Genomic DNA, 17,992 nt, shown 5'->3' with positions numbered 1-17,992 from the left:
TGAGGGAGTTTTCCAAAGCCCAGGGATGAGATAGGAACTTCTGGATCTTCCCCCCCCCCCCCCGATGCTCTCCCAGCCAAGGTTGTTCTGCTCTGCCCCAGGGGCTCTCCACCCCCTGCCAGCTGTGCTAGAGCAGAGGCCAAGGAGCAAGAATTCATGGAATCTCAGAGGAGTTTTGGTGGGAAGGGACCTCTGGAGGTCTCCAGTCCAACCTCCCACACAGACCAGGGCTGTTTGGAGCCTTTGAGTGTGGCATATGAGGACACGGACCTCAGATAGGATGGTGCAAGAGATTTCCTTTACTGAGACAACAATGGCTGGTTATATAGCAACCAACCAAGGCCAGCCCCTCTTCCTGCCACGTATCTCCTTGTGCGTTGTGGCATCTTGTGACAGGCAGGCAGGCAGGAAGGCACACTGTGATTGCTGGCACGTAGGCAGCAAGGCACATCGTGATTACTGGCAACTCGCGTGCACACATTCTGGCCACAGATCATAGTTACCACATCATCACTTTCTGCCTTAGAGATCCTCTGCTGTCTTACACAGCGTCATCCTATTTTGGTCCCCAACACTTGAGTCTTGTCTGGCCATCGCTGGACTGTGCCTGACCCCTGTTACCATCCCCAAATCTGCTCTGCTCCTCTTGTCCGGGCACTGTGGGACGGCACCTCTCATCGGTGGGTCCCTGCCCTGCCTGCCTTGCTGGCACCCTCAGCTCCCAACTCCACTTCCCGCACGGAGCAGCCCCGCTCTTGCTGCTCCCGACAACATACTCTCTGTCGCAGGAACCCTGTCAGAAATGGTGCATAAAGGGTCAAGCTGTGACACAGAAAGACCTGTTGTCATAACTGGGCATCACAAAATCTGACCCCAAGTGACTGTTTTCACTTCTTCTTGCAGCTAAGACTCTGCATGCAATGTTACCTGGGTAGAGGGTCAAAATCTGAAGCTCTCCTCACACCTTTATAGTGGCTGTCAGGTAAGAGTTGCTGCTACGGACATAGAGTCACCTTTTGTATTTACAGCCTTCCTTGGGATCTCCTTGGATCCCACCTTCCCTTGCCAAGGCTTTCTTGGCTGTAGTCAGAGGCAGGTCCCAGGTAGAGATGAGGAGTCAGGTCAGCAGGACGGGGACAGGGTCAGGTCATCAGCACTGTCACCCGTGAGACAGCCCTGGGAAGGTAATTCAGACACCATTCTCCATCTCCACTGGCACTGGTCACTGAGAGATGAGCCCTGAATCCAGCCCTCAGTCCCTAACAGATTACTGGGGACTCTGAGCTCATCCCCTGGCTCCCATGGAGTTCACAAGCAGAACACTGGACCCCTTGGTGGTGCATTGCCTTGAGCATATTTTTGATTCCATCTTCTGAAGAAAGGCGGGACTCCAGGCAGGTGACAGAGAAGAACCTCTTTTATTATGGAAATGTTATTTTCATGTTTTCATATAACATAAAATGTTATTTTTCATATTTTCAATCCAGATCTGGCATAAGGGTGCCCAGGCTCTGGTGCTGCCTGAGCTCACAGAAATGCATATGGAAGCAGCACATTACAAGAGCGCTAAGGCCATATACACACATGTGAGAGCACAGCAGGACAGTGTGGAAATGAGGAGAAAAGCCCTGAAAAGAGAAAGTCCTGCTGCTGTTGCTGGATGTGTCTCCCAGAAAGCTGTAGCCCTCATGCAAAGGCTGCAGCAAGGAAATGCCTGCTGTGGCAGTGGGGGAACGGTCCTGAGGAGCAGGGCATCTGTTCCCACAGGCTGCATCCAGACTCTCCTCCCCTCCGCTCCTGCTCCACTTTGAGTGCTGGAGCACAGAAGAGGGAAGGGACCAGCCCATAGTGACACCTGTCTGCCACTCTCGAAGTAGAGGGGTGAGATCACACCCTGACTGTGGCCAGGGGAACTGAGCTCTCCAAATGGGCACGGGACCCATGGTCTCACCCTACCTGTACTCATCTGAGCCTGTGCTCCTGAGCTCCGTTGGTGTCAGTGCTGAAAGAGACACTGCACAGGGAAACTCTCCTGATTGCCCTGGGGGCATCTGAGGGAGCTTAGGCTAGCAGGCTCTGAGGTCCCCCCCATCTCTGCTGATGAAGGGAGGGGAAGCCTGGCTTCCTGCTTCAACACAGCCTCTGTGTCAAATATAAGAGAGGGATTACTGAGAAGTAAGAGGAACCTAAACATTGCTTTCTCACATGAATATAACCGAGAAAGGTAAGAAAGAAATAAATGAACAATATATATCCTTGAGGCCGAATACCCTGGGAAAGATGAGCAGATGCACATGGGACAGTTATTGGCACTGACATCATACCCATTGAATCAGTTTCCTCAAGGCATCCTTGAGCTCCTTGTTCCTCACACTGTATATGAGAGGGTTCACTGTTGGAGGCACCACTGAGTACAGAACAGCCACCACCAGATCCAGAGATGGGGAGGAGAGAGAGGGGGGCTTCAGGCAGGCAAATGTGCCAGTGCTGATAAACAGGGAGACCACGGCCAGGTGCGGGAGGCACATGGAAAAGGCTTTGTGCCGGCCCTGCTCAGAGGGGATCCTCAGCACAGCAGTGAAGATCTGCACGTAGGACAGCACAATGAAAATGAAACACCCCAAAGCTAAACAGGCACTAACAACACTAACCCCAGCTTCCCAGGAGTAGGCGTCTGAGCAGGAGAGCTTCAGGAACTGGGGCACTTCACAGAAGAACTGGTCCACTGTGTTGCCTTGGCAGAGTGGTATTGAAAATGTGTTAGCAGTGTGCAGGAGAGCATTGAGAAAACCACTGGCCCAGGCAGCTGCTGCCATTTTGACACAAGCTCTGCTGCTCATGAGCGTGCTGTAGTGCAGGGGTCTGCAGATGGCCATATAGCAGTCATAGGCCATGACTGTGAGGAGAGAATACTCTGCTGCGAGGAAGAAGAGAACCAGAAAGATTTGGACAGCACATCCCAGGTAGGAAATGGCCCTGGTGTCCCACAGGGAATTGGCCATGGATTTGGGGACAGTGGTGGAGATGGAGCCAAGGTCGAGAAGAGAGAGGTTGAGGAGGAAGAAGTACATGGGGGTGTGGAGGTGGTGGTCGCAGGCCATGGCTGCGATGATGAGGCCGTTGCTGAGGAGGGCAGCCAGGTAGATGCCCAGGAAGAGGGAGAAGTGCAAGAGCTGCATCTCCCGTGTGTCTGCAAATGGCAGGATGAGGAACTCATTGAAGGAGCTGCCGTTGGACATCTGTTCCCTTGGGGCACAGGAGGCCTGTCCAAGGAAGAAAAGAAAGTAAAAAGTTAGAGCAAGCTACTCTGAACCAAACCCATTCTGTTTCGCATAGAAACCCCCACATTTCCTATGTCCTTTACCTTCTTTCAGCTCCCTTTCTGGGGCTCTGGTTTGCGCTGGCTGAGTGTGTCATGTGCAGTAGGGGCTTCTGCCCGTAGCTCCAGAGGACTCTGTTCTGCTTTGCTGCAGGTTTAAGTGGACGTGTCAAACAGTCCCAGGTATTTGGGGGGATACCTGGGAACGGGCGGCATCAGCTGGGTGGAGGGGGCTTGGTCCTGTGACCCAGGGGGAATATTCTCTATTTACCACAATGAGAGCTGACTACAGCACTCATGCCAGCTGTGTCTGAAAGAGAAGACCCTTGTGAGGGATTTGTCCCCCCCCCAGTCTTGCCCCCTTGGACAGAGGTGTCTGTATCTGGATCAGTCACATCAGCTCCCACCCTAGCATGGGAGAGGAACAGCCAAGTGAGGGCAGGGGCTGACCTGACTTTTTCTAGATGTCCCCCTTCCAGTGAGATAAACCATTTCCTCATGCCAATTTACCATCTGTGCTCTTTGTCCAGTAGTGGGAATGTGTAGTGTAGTGGGAATGGCAAGGGACTGGTTCTGATGTGCACATCCCGCAGCATACTATGTCCACCCCTTAGGTGGCAGGACTGCTCAATATTTTGATACTTATTATCTCCAGAAAATAACCTGCAGCAGAGGAGTCTGATTATATATTGATTTAGATTTTAGATGCCTCCATTACACTGTGGGAGCATTCTTGGATGGGCTAGAAATCTTTGTTATTTCAGCATGAGCACTTGTGCACCCGAGCAGGAAAAAAGGGCTCCCTGTGACTTTGTACAGAGTCCTGGGATCTGGTCTGCCAGTGTGTCTTGCCCCTCACTGCCCTGCACTTGCATCTCACTCAGATAAAGGAAAACCACACTCACAAGTTCCTCTAAGAAAGAAACTGGACTGAGCTGGGAGCAGAGGAGTTCAGTTTCACAGTGAAGACTTCCAAATTCTTCTCTCTCAGCCCAGAGATGGAGGGAGTGATGAGGAGTGTGACAAGGTTTCTGACTCACAGGAGCAGACCAAGGACTCTCAGATATCACAGAAATGCTGGAGGGAAGCTGTGCTCTTCTGCAGGGCAGCTTGCAGCTTGGCAGGACACCCCAGGGAAACAGGCAAGGGTCCTAAAGATGGGCTCTCCTTCAGAGGAAGGCAGCTCAGTAAGAGTCAGCTCTCTCTCTTAAGAGAGAGACAGAGCAAAAAGTCTGAGAAACCTCAGCAAGTCCCTCCATCCCCACATCAGCCTGCAGACAGCACCAGCATCACCTCCATGGCATCATCAGGGTTTCTCTGACCTGCTCCTCAGGACCTGCAAGCACAGAGATGGCCCTGGCCAGGGCCCTGACCTGGGAGGCTTCTGTCCATCACAGAACACAGAGTGGGGGATGGGGTCTGTGAACACCGACTGGGAAAAGACTTTGGGGCAGAGAAAAAGCTCTTGGCAGAAACAGCTCCAGGCAGCAGGGATGGGCAGGGAATGATAGAGAACTGCTAACAGAGACATCATGGGATGAGCGAGATGAGCAAGTCATGGTCAGTCATGTGATGCCAAAGCCTTCCCCAGGGTGCTCTAGTCTGTCTGTTGATGACGGTGTTCCCTCCTTGGAGCATCCTGGTGCCAGCCAGGGATGCTCGCAGTTTGGTGGTTTCTGTCAGCTGAGGTTCAGACTTGCAGTTTCTGAAGGTCTTGATGCTTCTGACAGTCTTTGGGATTTCACTGACTCCCCTGGAGAAAGTTCTCTTCTCACTCCTTGAAGGCTTTCTGTTGAAGCTGGACCCTCATGGCATCTTCCCATCTCAAACCCTAATCCATTCCGATCCATTCGAGAGATGGTAGTTAATTGAAACAGTCAGAGCCATTTCTCCACGTTGTGCCTTCCCAGACCCTTGCAGACAGGGCAGATGCCACCTCACCAGAAGTCAGGCCTCTCAGGGCGATGGGTGGCTCTGAGCCTGTGGTCCCTTTGGGATAGAGTCTCAGAATACCAGACTCCTTGAGCCTGCAGTGGGGGAGACACCTGGAGGTAGGGATCCAACGCCCTGCTCAAGGCAGGTCCCAGTAGAAAGGTATTTTGGGGCCTTTTCCAGTGAAGTTTTGATTGTCTCTGAGGATGGAGATCTGAGAACCTCTCTGGATGCTTGTGCCACTGTTTGGCCATCCTCATGGAGAAAAATCTAAGAAGACACAGAAGAGACATCTAAGAAGAATTTCCCATTGTCCAATTTGTGCTATTAGTGTGCACTTCCAAGAAAATCCAGCTCTGTCTTCTCTGTGCCCTCAATAAGGTAGCTGTGCACAGCATGAAGATCCCCCTTGGCCTTCTCTTGCTTAGGCTGGACAAACCCAGCTCTCCCAGCCTCTCCTTATATGCCTCATGCTCCAGGCCGGACCATCTTGGTGTCCCTGTGCTGGATTCCCTCCTGTGTGCTAGTGCCTTTGCAGAACTGCAGAGCCCAAATAGGAGCCAGTATACAGACATGGTCTGCCCTGTGCCAGAAGGAGCAATAGAACATCTCGGTGGCCCTGCTGGCTGTGCTCTCACAAATACAGCCCAGCACAGAGGGGAGACATTCGCCCCTGACTGTTGTGACTCTGCAAGGCCAGCAGAACTGACAGTAACAGTCTGATTCTTTCTTTCTTTCTAGGTTGCTCCACTCATGTAGGTTGCCGGTGCAGTGCTAGAGCCACTGAGGATGGAGGCTGCATGCCAGGGTGTGTCCCTGTACCTGTCAACATCTCTGGCAACATGGTGAGCCCTCTGTGAAAACAGCTGCAAATGAATGAGATGAGGCTATGTATGGATGCGAAGGCTTCCATAAATGTGCCGGGCTTCCATGGGTGACTCGGGGTGTGGGTTCCCCTCCCAGTACCTCTGCTGTGCTGCTAATTCCACATCCCACAAATGCTGTTACTGCCGGCCTGTTCAGCAAATGCTGTTGTGCCCCTTCCTATTCCTAGAAGGTTGTGAAGCCATACAGGATGAGTCCAAGACCCTTATAATTAAATGCCGGCATCTCTTCAGTGCCTTTGTCTGAGTGCCCCAAAGCCTCTGTAGCTTGAACTGAGGTAATCTCACAGCTCCTGGCTCTGCGAGGGGTGAAGATGTGCCCAGGGCCACGTTGCCCGTGGCACCCAGCCCTCAGTGCTCTGTGAACCCAGCTGTGGAGCCCAGACTGCTGCTGCAGAGCCTGCACAGCCAGGACAGCTGGCATTTCAGCAGAGCTCCAGTCTGGGGCTGTCTTCTTGCTTGGGCCTCATGTCAAAGCTTCTGCAGCCTTTTTCCCCTTCACAGAGGCTCCTTGTCCAAGGAACTGAAGGAAAGGAATGGAGGTTACTTTGGCCTCAGGAGGCCTTCAGCACTCTCAAATGTTTCTACAGAGTATCTGAAACTTTTATATTACTGAACAAAATCCCCATCCCCCCATCCCTAGCTGGAGGTTCCTGAGGGGATGGGGGTGGAAAGCAGCAGCCTGCTCTGCCCAAAGAAAGCAGGCTGCTTCCCTCTGAAAAGAGCAGCATCACCCAAGGAGCCAGCTCTGTCCCTGAGCTTGTGCTGATCATTTGCACCTGCCTTGTGAGCCTGGAGTGCCTTGGCCACCTCCTGGTGTCACCACAAGAGCTTCCCTGTGTGTCTGAGCTGAGGAGCCAGGGGAAGGCAGAGAGCAGAGCAGTGCCTGGGGAGTGTGCAAGTGGTGAGAGTCCTGCCTCCATCTGTTCTTGCTGGCACTTGGTTGTATCTAGCAGAAGAGCCAGCTGTGTGGGGCAGAGACAGTGTGTTTGCAGACTAGCTGGCACAGCCGAGGTCTGGCATCAGGTTAATGCCTGCTGCAGTGCTGAGTTGACGTGACAGTGTCTGAAACCCTTTCCAGTGCAGCTGCTCCCACAGCTGATCTCTGTACCTTGGCACTAGAAATGGCAGCGGCCTCCTGCTGTCATTGTGTAGGTGCTCCAGTGCAAAGGGTCACAGCTAGGACTCGATGGTAAAGGAAATGCAAGTGCAATTGTTCCCTTTTGTGATTTGGTGCCAGGGTGACAGAGTGGAGATGTGCCATGACCTGGAGAGAATCCTGCCAGGAGATGAAAGCCATTTGCAGAAGACTTTTCTGTACGGAGTGATCACAGCGTACTCAAGGGCCATGTGAGTGGCCCAGGTGAGCTTCTCCTCTGTGAAGGTTTGCACTTTTCCGGTCACTTGTGACTCGGTACCAGCTAGGCCAGCAGCAGGCACGTCGATGCCGTTTGTGCTTGTGAGGTCAGTTGTGCCTCTGAGCCTGGTAGGCCAACAGCACGCACATAGCGTTGGTGATGCTGGTGAGGTCCCTCGTGTCTCAGTGCTGCCCGAGAGGCAGGCCGCAGGGACACTGCGGTGTTGTGCTTCTGAGCTCCCTTCTGCCTCAGGACGTAACAGGCCAACAGCAGGACCATGGCTTTGGGGCAGACTGTGAGGTCACTTCTTCCTGAGGACCTCAGAGGCCAGCAGCAGGGACACAGCTGCGCTCTGTGCTTGTGAGGTCACATTTTCCTGAGTGTGTTACAGGCGAGCAGCTAGGCGACGGCTTCAAGGCTGATAGTGAGGTCACTTGTGCCTCATTACCGGATAACCAAGCAGATGGCATATTGCTACCATTTGTGCTTGTGAGGTCATTTGTGACTCAGACACTTTGAGGGCAGCTTCAGGCATATGGCTTTGAACTGGACTGTGAGGTAACCGTTGCACCAATACGCGATAGGCTAGGTGTAGGTGCTGATTTTTTGGTGTAGTACCTGGTAGCTGAGGGGTGTTTGGCTGCCCTGTGAGCATGGTGAGGGGATGATGTGAATCTGTGATGTCACGATGTGACTCAGGGAGGCCATTCCAGAGCTGGCTTAGTCTTGGGGAGGGCAGGGGGAGCTGCAGGGGCAATAGCTGCATGCCTGGGGTGTGGGTAGTGAGGTCATGGCTGTCTGCAAGAGCTATGCCACAAGATCACCACTGTCAAATCAGCTCTTGGTCAGTAGCTGCCAGGCCAGTAGGAGCCACATGGCTCAGCTACTGATGATGAGGTCACTTCTGCTGGAGTAGCTGATAGGCCAGCTGCAGGATCAAGACTTGGCTGTTGATTGTGAGGTCACTTGTGACTGATGAGCTGCTTGGATGGCAGCAGACCTGTGGCTGGAAAGGTGCCTGTGAGGTCACTTCTGCCTGAGCAGTTGATGGAACAGCAGCAGGTCCATGGCTGGGATCTGTGCTTTTGAGATCACACTGCCTGAGCAGGTGGTAGGTCAGTATTTGTCCAACGGCTGGAGAAGTTCTCGTGAGGTAGCTGCTGTCTCAGAGGCTTGTAGTCCAGTGACAGGCACATGGCTGTGCAGGGGACTGTGAGGTCATCTCCTTCTGAGTCCCTGATAGGCCAGCAGCAGGCCCCTGCCTGGGAAGTCCCTTGTGAGGTCACTGCAGACAGAGCAGCTGGCAGGCCAGCAGCTGGCCCCTGGCTGGGAACTGACTCGGAGGTCCCTCCTGTCCCAGCAGCCTCCGGGGCTGCAGCAGGCGCCTGGCTGTAAAGGTGCCTGTGAGGTGCCTTCTGGGTGAGAAGCTGATAGGCCAGCAGCAGGCTGTGAAGTGGGGAATGTGCTGGTGAGGTCAGCTGTGTGTCCGTCTGTGATAGGCCAGCAATAGGCACATGGCAGGAAAAAATGTGTGTGAGCTCACCCCTCTCAGTGCCTGACAGACTTTGTTTTTTTTAACTGTAGACTGTGTGGAGGCACATTGCTGGGAAAGTCGCTGTGAGGCCACTTCTCTCTTCAAGGTTCACACTTGGCTAACGGCTTGGGAATTTGCTTGTGAGGTCACTTGTGCCTGCGTCCCTGATAGGCCAGCAGCAGGCAGATGGGTGTGGAAGTTGATTGCGATATCTCCTTGGCAGAGGACCTGGTAGAGCAGCAGCATGTTGGTGGCTGGGGAAGGTATTTTGAGGAAATTTCTGTCTCTAAAGCCACAGGCCATCAGCAGGCACCTGGTGGGTTCATGCACTTGTGAGGTCACTTCTACCTGAGCAACTGCCAGGCCCGCAGCTGCTGGTGGTGAGGTGACTTCAGGGTGTGGTGCGTGTGCCCAGAGGAGGGATTGACACCTGCAGCTCTCTACAGCAATATAGAAATGCAAGTATGTGCAAAGCTGATAGGCCAGCACTTGATTCCTCTGTGGGGTAAGTGGTTGTGAGGTCCTGTCTGCCTGAGTACCTGATAGGCCACCAACAGGCACAGGGCTAGGATGTAGGTTTTGTGGTCACTCCTGTCTCTGCAGCTGATTGGCCAGCAGCAGGCACACGACTTGAATATTGATTGTGAGGTCCCTTCTGCCCAAGTACCTGACTGGACAGCAGCAGGCACAGAGCTGGGTCACATCCATCAGGAAGCTGAAAGGCTGGCAGCTGGTGCGTGGGCTTGGATGTTGTTTGTGAGGTTCTTTGTAGCTGATCAGCTGATGGGCCACTAAGAGGCTGATGGGTGGCAAAGTTATGATGAGGTGAATTATGTCTTGGAAGTTCCTAAGCTACTAGGAGGACCCTGGCTGTGAAGATGACAGTGATGTCACTTCTGTCTCTGAAGATGATGGTCCAGCAGCAGGCACCGGGATGTGGAAGTGCCTGTGAGGTCACTTATCCTGGAGAAGGCGTTAGGCAGCAGGCTCACAGCATGGGAATGTGCTTCTGAGGTCACTTGTGCCTGAGGACCTGATTAGACAGCAGGCACAGAGCCTGCTGACACAGAGCCTGCAGGCACAGAGCCCTCGCCCTGCTGGCAACACTCTTCCCAGTGCAGCCCAGGAAACCATTGGCTTTCTTTGCCACGAGGACATGTTGCTGCCTCATGCTGCTTCCTGTTGTCTACCAGCACCCCCAGCTCCTTCTCTGCAAAGCTGCTGTCCAGCCAGTCAGCGCTCAGTGTGTCCTGGTGCATAGGGTTACTCTTTCTCATGGGCATTTCCCTTTGTGGAGCTTCATGAGGTTCCTCTGTGCCCATTTCCCCATCCTGCCGAGGTCCCTCTGCATGGCAGTGCAGACAGCTGTTGTATCATGGCTGTATTGTAGGAGAAGATTGTGTCTCAGGAGCTTGTAGGCCTGTAGGTCTACATGCACATAACCCTGCACAGGGGAACTGTGAGGTGACTTGTGTGTCTGCAGGTGATGGGCCAGGAGCAAGCAGAGGAGTTGGAAACTGTCTGTGAGGTCACTTGTGCCTGAGTGCCTGATAGGCCAGCAGCAGGCACATGGCTTGCATTGTGATTGTGAGGTCACTTCTGCATGAGTACCTGACTGGATAGCAGCTGGCACATAGCTGGGTCATGTCCCTCTGAGAAGCTGACCTGCCAGCAGCAGGCAATTAGGGTTGGAAGGTGATGATGAGAGTACTGGTTTCTGATGGGCTGATAGGCCCCAAAGCTCAAAGGCCAGTCTGAGGCATATGACCACAAAGGTGATGGTGAGGTCACTTCTGTCTCTGCAAGTGATAGGCAAGGAGCAGCAGTCTGTGAGGTGACTTGTGTCTCAGTACCTGAGGTGTGATTTTTCTACCAGAGTGGTTTGCACCTCTAAGTAGGTGGTTCCATCCTCTCCAGTCTTTCTTTCCTGAAGCTCAGGCATGCACGTTTTGCCATCAGGGGAGCTGAATCCCACCCATGGCTGTTAAGCCCATGCCCTGTGTTCATCCAGAGGACAGCAGGGAGGGTTTTCTCCTGCTGGCTTGCTCCCATGCCACATGGGCTCTTCAGCTGGGATTTGTCTCCCCTTGTTTTGGACAACTACCACTGGGAGGTCCATCCACTCTTGATCGTACAGGCTTCTCTTACAGCCGGGAATGAATAACTGTAGGAGTATATATATATGTGTATATAATAAATATATACAATAAAAAAAGAAAAAATCCATTCCAACTGATAAAAAAATTGTTGTGGAGATGGGGATTTTTTTCAGCTCTTGCATAGAGTTATTTTTGAATAGGTTTTACCTTATGATTAAAAGTCAGTGTTCAGGCCTTTATTCATTTGCCCATAGATAGAGGCTATTGTTGCCTGAGATGCCCTGGGGTGGCTGTGTGCCCATGTGGGGCTGGGAAATGTGACCCAGGACCTACAAGAACCTTTCTGGAGCATTAGCTGGTCACCAGCAGAAGTCTCTCAAGACCTCTCAGTGAGACAACTTATTTCTCTTCCTTGACTAGAAAAGGAAGTCCAGACACTTGTGTTAGACATAGACATGTGCACTAATGTTATGGAAATTAGGCTTGTCGGCCACCATAACAGGGCTCGACCCTAGGTTCCCGCAAGTAAAGTTCAGAGCCAAATCCAAACAAATTAAATTTTAATCACATGCGTGCAGTAATTACAGCTCGAGCTGGGTGCCTCCTAAGAGGGCCCCTGACGTAAACAAATCCTGGGCAATTATAGTTTTTTCAACTTACATTTCCCACCCCTCACGCGGTAGGTAGACCAATAGTAATTTTTTTGGTCTGGGGTCTCCTGCTCCTCATTGGGTCTCAGCGTCATTCTGAGGTAAGCTGTTTTTCTCCTTATTTTTGTTTTTTGCAGTCTCTGATGATGGTTGTACCTCTGTTTTTGTTGGGTCTGGTGGTTGACTCCCAAGGTCTTATTTTTCAACTGTTTTGATGTCTTCCCTTTCGGAGTGGGTAACACAGGAGCGCAGACCATGTGTGGCTTCCTTATCTTCCCAGCCTGAATGAGCTCTGAGGCACTATTTTTTACTAAACTCGGTAAAGGTTTATTACTTTTCCCAAGTGCAGCCTAAGGCTTCAGCAAATTTAGCTACTCATGCTAAGCAAGTTTTATAGAAGTTGTGCTAAGCAGCCATTTCTAGACAGTTTCAATTCACTATTCTTTAATGCCTACATCCGCTTGATTTATTAGTTGCATCTCTGTATTGCTGTAGAGCTCTGCAGGCGTCAATCCCTCCTCCCGGCACACTCACCAAACCCAGGAATCATATCACCACCAACATCCAAGCCATATGTCTTCTCCTGGCCAATCAGCTGCTCTGTTAGAGTGAGCTCACAAGTCCCTACCCCCACCAGGTGCCTGCTGATGGTCTAAGGGCTTCAGAGACACAAGTTGCCTCAAAATACCTTCCCCAGCCATGAACATGCTGCTGCCTGCTACGTACTCTGGCCCAGGAGACCTCACAATCTGCTTCCACACCCATCTGCCTGCTGCTGGCCTATCAGGGACTCAGGCACAAGTGACCTCACAGGCAAATACCCAAGCCATTAGCCAAGTGCTAGCCTTGCAGAGACAAGTGACCTCACAGCAACTCTCCCAGCAATGTGCCTCCACACAGTCTACCAGGCACTGAGTCGGACGTGAGCTCACAAACATCTCTTCACCACTTGCCTGCTGCTGGCCTCCCTGCTGCTCTGGAGGAAATGACCTCAAAGTCACTTCCCAGCAAGGGGCCTGCTGCTGGCCTATCACGTACCGAGACACAACTGTCCTCACCAGCACATTCCCCACTTCACAGCCTGCTGCTGGCCTATCGGCTTCTCACCCAGAAGGCACCTCACAGGCACCTTTACAGTCATGTACCTGTCACTGGCCTATGAGCTTCTGAGACTGCAGTTACCTCACTATAACTTGTCCTGAACAGTGCGTGTTCATGCGCACTCAAAGCGAGCCTGGGGCAGGGCCTGGGCGAGGCCACTGGCAGCCTGCTGCACTACCATTGGCTGACAGAGCCATCAGTCCAACCCAGGCCGCCCTCCTCCCCTTGCTGGCCAATAGGAGGGCAGCACTGCCGGTGATGCCATGGCAACACTGCAGTCCTGTGTGACCCGGCCGGCAGCTCTTCCCCTCCCCTGTTTCCCCCCACCTGTTTCCAAGCTGCTCCCCCAAACAGGCTGTCTTTTGTGTGCAGAGGTTTGACCCCAGTTTGCAGGAGGACAGGGGCTGTGGCCATCAGAGGACAACATCTCTGAGCCCAAAACATGATCTGCCAAGTTGGAAGCATAAAAGGATGCAGGGGGGAGGAAGAGAGGTTCTCCCAAACAAGTAGATGCCCTGGGGTTCTTACAAGGTTCTTACATCTATATCCAACATGGCATTTCCAGCAGGCTCCTGAGAGCCCGATAGGAGCTGCAGGACACCCCAGCCTCCAGGACACAGGACCCCTTTCCTGGCAGAGCCAGATCCCAAAGGGGGACCAACTCCCAGGGAATCCTGGATATTCATTGCCTCCTGCCATGAGGGGATGGAGCTGGCCCCACAGGAGCCTTGGGGCTCAGGGCAGCCCTATCCCCAGGGTCCAGGAGTCCTGGCTGCCACATTGTCTCCTGAGCCAGGCAGGACCCTCAGGCAGGGTTCTCGTGGCAGCCCCCAGCCCTGTCCAGCCACCCTCACAGCCCGGGACCCACAGCCGTTTTTGAGTTAACAGCCTCTGTGTGAAACCTCAGCAAGGAGCTCCCAAAGCCCTTATCCTCAGTGGAGAGCTGCAGAAGTGCTGGGAACAAGGAAGTGTGGTCTGAGCTGATGGTCTGGGTCCAGCAGCCCTCCATCTCACTTGTCGCCTTCTCATCAGTGTGCCTCTCCAGATGGGGAGGAAGGGTGCCCTTCCCATCTTGTCCCCAAAACTCCTCTCCAGCATGTCCCTGTTCCTCTGCCTGTCAGCAAGCAGCTCCAGCATAGCCCAACTGCCTCCTGTCCTTCCTCCTTTTCATGGAGCGACTCCAAGGGAGAGCAGTGGGGAGCACGTGAGCAGTGCCCAGCAGTGTCCAGGTCTCACAGGCAAAAGAGGGCACTGCCATGGCAGCACCAGGGAGACCTCTGTGTGAGGTGGCACATCCCACTGTGACCTCAGCTCGTGTCACCTGGGGGCTCAGTATGTCACTGCCATGGAGATGGCACAGCCAGGGAGAGAGCAGAGAGATTTCCTCTAACATCCTGGAAAGCAGTCCCCTCCCTTCACTCTAGTCATTTTCCAAAAATTTCTGATAAATCCTGGAACATCTCCAGATGGTGCCAAAGGCTGTGAAATATCTCAAATGGGGCACTGCAGAGGTCACTTCTGCGTGCCCACACTGGCAGGTCTCTGCCTTGGGCAGACCTGTATAGCAACCTGGGGCTAGAGAGTTGTTTTGGGGTTTGGCAAGACAGGAGAAAAGTCATGTGGGATGAAACAGCACAAAGCAAGGCCACAAGCAGAGATGCTTCAGTGAGCCTCAAAACTGATAACTACTGTGGGTTGCTCTTTTTGTAGAAGTAGGATGTAGGACAGTATGGGACACGATGTAGCCTTCCTCCCTGAGGCCCCAAAGCAGGCTTTGTTTTTAGAAGTCCTCAGCAAGGTTTCTTGGTCTGCGGTGCTTAAGATAGAGATGATACACCAGAAAAGAGCAAACATGCCCTTAGCATTCATCATCCAGGCAGTTTTATCCAGGACCCTCATCCCTGCCAGGCTCCAAAGCCAATGGGGCAGGCCAAGTAGTTAATCTGGATAAGTTTTCTCATTTCCCATGAATTTTGCCCAGCTTTCCTTCTGGCTGAGCCTGGGGAAAGCCATTTCTCATCTCTGGGGCTCAGCTGATCCATGGGCTTCTCAGCATGACCTTGAGGCAGCGCTTCTCCCCTGGGTACAGTCCCTGACCCCTGGCCCCTGCCTGGGACCCTAGCTCTCTTCTGGGCTGTACATCCCTGTCTCCCTGGATCTCCCACAGTTTTGATCCCGCGCTTCTCAGGACATGGCCACACACTGCAGGGCTGGTGACCAGGCTCTGGTGCAGAGCTTGTAAGGTAGTGCAGTGCCTTGGGACCTGCATTTGGGCTCATTCAGAAATTTTTGAGGTGACCAGCTGCCAGCGCTGCAGCTGCTGAAGCTTGAGAAGGTCCCTACAACCAGCCTTCCTGCTCTTCCTCATCTCTGCCCTGGAGTGACTCATGCAGAAGGGAGACTCCATCCCCTTTGAATACTGTCAGAGATGGGGCTTTTGAAGTCACTGCAAAAGGAAGGACTCACCTACTTGTGTGGGTTGCTCCTTCAGCCTGTGGCACCCGCTCTGTGATGCTATGAGCCCCAGCTCTGCACCCTGAGGTCTCTGCCCTTCGTCCAGAGGCACAGCTTCAAATGACGGAAGTGTTGCTTTAGAGAGCTCACTTCAAGCTGAGACACACTGTGGAGCTGAAGGCCTGATGGAGGCTAGTCCGGGATGCGGCAGTCTCCTCCACCCCCTGCTGCTCTGGGCCCAAGCACGCAGGAAGGTCCCAGGAAGTGTTTGGTGTGGGGGGGATGGGTTTCCCTCCACATGTCCCAAGTCCTGTGTGGGTGTCTCTGAGCACCCAGGAAAATCCCTCTTCGCTAGGGCCTCGCATCAAGCCTTTTCCAGACTTTTGTACAGAAGCACTGCCCAGTCCGAGATCCCCAAGAGCAGCACCACCCCCGGCATGGCCTGGGACCCCCAGGAGCTGTGTGGCTCCCTCTTCTGTTTCCACGTGCCCTGATTAAATGGACAATTTCTACCATCACCTTTCCAGCACCCTAGCTGGACATCGTAACTTCCCATGTTTTCCAGTTTTCCTCCTTCCCTTACTCTTGGTTCATTCAGATACCTAGTTGCTGAGTTGCACTTCAGGACATTTAAAGCTTGATCTGTCTTTCAGCAGTCTGTCCTGTTAGCCAAGGCATTAATTGTGTTTACGTCTACTGTTTCCTATCTATCCAAAAGGTTTCTAGTCAGGCTATCCCTTGTGGAAAGTGCACCTCATTGGAGGCAGCTTGGAATGAGCATACTGGCGAGTGTAATTTTTTATGGAACTATATCATGCTTTATTCTTTGTTTGTTTTCTACTAAAAGAAAAAACTTCTTTGTCTATTTGCAGCCAGTTTTCTAGGTAAGGTAGGTGGGAATTGGGGCCTATGAGCTGTAACATTCAGTTGCAGACTTCAGAGGAGTAAGGTTAGCTTTTAACAAGAGTGATGGAAGTCCCAGTTGGCTGATGAGAGCAATGGGAGGATTGGGGAGATGGGGAGGAAGATTGTCCATACAGGGTCTGACCTCCAGGACACTGCTTTTCCTACATGTCCTGACTTCATGAGGAGACTCTCTGGATCAGTCTCAGCTGGAGAATGTTGCTGCCACTTATTCTGAAAGCTGGAAAATAGTACTCCTAAAAAAAACCCTTTCAAAGCAGAAATACTTGTATACTATTGGAGTCTCCATCTTTCAGCTACACTCCCGACACCTCTCCAATTGGCCATACAAGACTTGAAGAAAATTACAGGAAGAGAGGCGGTTCATCAGGGCTTTTTGCATTTTTATGATCCCCATGGTGTATTTGGTGCTGAATCCATGAACCACAGCTACTGACAGCCTTCTTTTTGGTGCCATCCACCAGGAGGGATGATGGCATGATGGCGCTATGAGCTGGGAGGGTGGGGAACATTATTCCTTCTTCAGGCACTGCCCAGGCCATGTGGAGGCCAGGACAGCAAGGACTTCTGGCTCTGCACCAAGGGCTCCCTGTAGTGTACCCACACTCTGAATGTTGTCTTGGATTAAAAGTTGGCATTTTTCTCTCCAAGACACTTTCAAGCCCAGTTCCACTTCCTTCTCATCTCTCCCAATCCCTCCTCTGATCTCGCTGGCCATTCCTACACCCCTCCCCTCTACTCCCTGCAGGACCCCGAGCTGACGGTGCTGCTCTGCAAAGCAAGCGGGCTGTGAGGCCCCGGGGCTACAAGGGGACTCTGCACTGGCCGTGCTGGTCAGGGTGGGAATCAGACCCAACCAAATGGGGATCAAAGCCTCTAGTCCCTCCATGGGGATGCAGATGTGGCAGGTCTTGGAGGGACTATGGAGCATTTCCAAGGGTGCTAGTTGTGTCCAGGGGTGCCTCTAGATCCTGGCCCTGGTATTTCACAGAGGGTGACATGAATCGCTCTCCAGGCTCCCTTCCCTGTGCCAGCTGGGTCCTCACAGCCTCTCCTGAGATTGTGGAGTCCTCCTTTGCTCCCAGATACCTGGGTTTAGCACTTCACCTTTAGGTGACTTGACCTTGGAGGATCTCTCCCTTTGTGAGGCTTCCCTCACTACCCACCCCAGGCACACGCTGTCCCAGAAGATCCCCTGTGCTCTCCTGGCAGCTCCAGCTTCCCCTCCAGAAGGACAGGTATCTGACGCTGGGCCTTAACATGTGGGACTGCTTTAGGTATGCACATCCAGAGGTGTCCCACTCCACCGGCCTCCCCTCCACTGCCACTGGACACTGATGGGGGAGTCCTAAATCCAGTCCTTGGTCTCTAAGAGATTATTACATGACTTTTGCTCCTGAACCCACGGAGAACCCCATCAGCAGCAGCCGCTTTGGTCATAATTTCCTTGGGCCTACTCTTGACACCAGCTTTGGAAGAAGAGCCAGCCTTCAAGCACTGCACTGAGGAGAACTTACTTTATTACAGAGATACTGTGAGGGAGTCAGCTCCGATCCAGTGTTGCATACAATTTTATATGGGCACCAGCTGAGACAGAGCAGTCTCAGGAAAGGTGAAATGAACCCAAGCATTTGTGCAGCAACATGATAACAAATACTACTAATAATAGTAACAATAGCCATAATAAAACTAAAGTGAATAAACAATATTCAGTACTGGTATGGGATACTGTGGGAG

At 52.6% G+C, this 17,992-nt stretch overlaps 1 protein-coding gene across 1 annotated transcript; it reads right to left on the bottom strand.

Moving 5' to 3' along the window:
• Nucleotides 1–2,318: 2,318 nt before the first annotated feature.
• LOC112979406 (olfactory receptor 14A16-like) lies at nt 2,319–3,239 on the bottom strand. Its single transcript, XM_026093555.2, has one exon. The coding sequence runs from the start codon at nt 3,237–3,239 to the stop codon at nt 2,319–2,321; it is 921 nt and encodes a 306-aa protein (XP_025949340.2).
• Between the last annotated feature and the right edge of the window lie 14,753 nt (nt 3,240–17,992).

The sequence above is a fragment of the Dromaius novaehollandiae genome, unplaced genomic scaffold (assembly GCF_036370855.1).
Source record: "Dromaius novaehollandiae isolate bDroNov1 unplaced genomic scaffold, bDroNov1.hap1 HAP1_SCAFFOLD_56, whole genome shotgun sequence".
NCBI lineage: Eukaryota > Metazoa > Chordata > Aves > Casuariiformes > Dromaiidae > Dromaius > Dromaius novaehollandiae.
Note: the sequence above shows the minus strand (reverse complement) of the source record. Positions and strands in the feature narration are given on the sequence as shown.